The 1,348-nt window shown below is 72.5% G+C and overlaps 1 protein-coding gene across 1 annotated transcript; it reads right to left on the reverse strand.

Annotated features, from left to right (window-relative positions):
* Window positions 1-876: 876 nt before the first annotated feature.
* MNEG_15387 (hypothetical protein) lies at window positions 877-1,305 on the reverse strand (the record flags this gene model as incomplete). Its single annotated transcript, XM_014036142.1, has 1 exon — window positions 877-1,305. One exon carries the CDS (start codon window positions 1,303-1,305, stop codon window positions 877-879), a length of 429 nt encoding a protein of 142 aa, XP_013891596.1.
* Window positions 1,306-1,348: the final 43 nt, after the last annotated feature.

A 1,348-nucleotide genomic window follows, 5' to 3' on the forward strand; every position in this document is an offset into this window, starting at 1 on the left:
GGGCCCCGCCAGGGGCGGCGCGGGCGGTCTGACGCGTGGAGGGGTGTTGAGGGAAGCAGTGCCGCGTCGTGCGGGCTCTCTCGCGCTCGCTCGCGGCTCTGGAAGGGGGAAGTTCAGCAGTCACGCCCAAAACCTGACTTGAGGGGCCAAAGGAGCGCAGTGTGAGGCACTGGGATGCTCCCGCCTGCGCCGCGTCTGCCCAACCCTGATCATGCCAACAAACACACAAGTGTAACGAGCAAACAAACGGCTGAGTAGCGAGGTGAACAGCGGATGAGCATTCTCTGTAGGAAGGCGTGCAGCTGCATGCGTGCGCGTTCGCGATTCTGCGAGCGAGGTGCTGCGCGCGATTAGCAGCGGCAGCGGCGAGAAGGCCGGGGGCGTGGCGGGGGAGGCTCCACGCATGCGCGCGGCGACCACGCCGCCCGGAGGATGCATGCACCACATGCAAGATGGAGACACCGCCGGTGCGGGGGCGCCGAAAGGCAGCCGGGATGCGCAGCGCGTGGCCCGCACGATGGGGCGCGCGGCGCCCTGCATCGACAAAAGGGTGTGGGGGCCAAAGCGGGGCACCGGCTAGGGCGTTTGGGGGGCCAGATGGCCGGGGGGTGGCCGCAGAGCTGCGCCAGAGTGCACACGGAGCCCGCGGCGGGTGCATGACAGCCTGCCGCAGACATGCGGCTGACGGCGACGTGGCTGGGGCGGCCTCTGGAGGTTACGGCGGGGATCGAAAAAACCACCGCGCCGCAGGCAGGCGCCCCCATGCTTGGGACGCCCGCCGCGGCAGCGCGGCGCCAGCCCCTGGCTGCAGACCCCATATTTGATCAGATGCGATCTAATCAGGACGGATCGCATCACATCAAATCAGAGCGGTGCTTAGGGGTCGCACTCCTCCATCGGCTGCCCCGACACTGAGCTGGCAGATGAGTCACCGCTGCTGGCGCCGCCGCCGCCCCCGAGAAACGCGGCCTCCGCGGGCCATGGAGCCCTCCGCCGCACGCCGTGCCGCTGCGACGCCGGCGGGCTCTCTGGCGCCCGCACGGGGGCGGCAGGGAAGGCGCGCTGCAGCAGCAGCGGCGGCGGCCCCGGGCCGAGCGCGCCGAACGGCGCCTGCGGCCGGAGCGGCGGCGGGGAGGCCGGCTCGGGCGCCAAGCCGAGGCCGGGGCCGGCGGGGGCGCCAAAGCTGCCGGCGCCGCCGGCGCCGCCTGCGGGCTGCTGCTCCGGCGGCGGCGGCAGCGGCTGCTGCTGCTGCTGCTGCTGCTGCTGCTGCTGCGGCAACGGCGGCGGCAGCGGCTCCCGCTCCATCTCTGTGTCCTCGTCGCCCTCAAGCGCGGGGCCACACTCGGCG

Source organism: Monoraphidium neglectum (assembly GCF_000611645.1).
Source record: "Monoraphidium neglectum strain SAG 48.87 unplaced genomic scaffold scaffold05280, whole genome shotgun sequence".
Lineage (NCBI taxonomy): Eukaryota > Viridiplantae > Chlorophyta > Chlorophyceae > Sphaeropleales > Selenastraceae > Monoraphidium > Monoraphidium neglectum.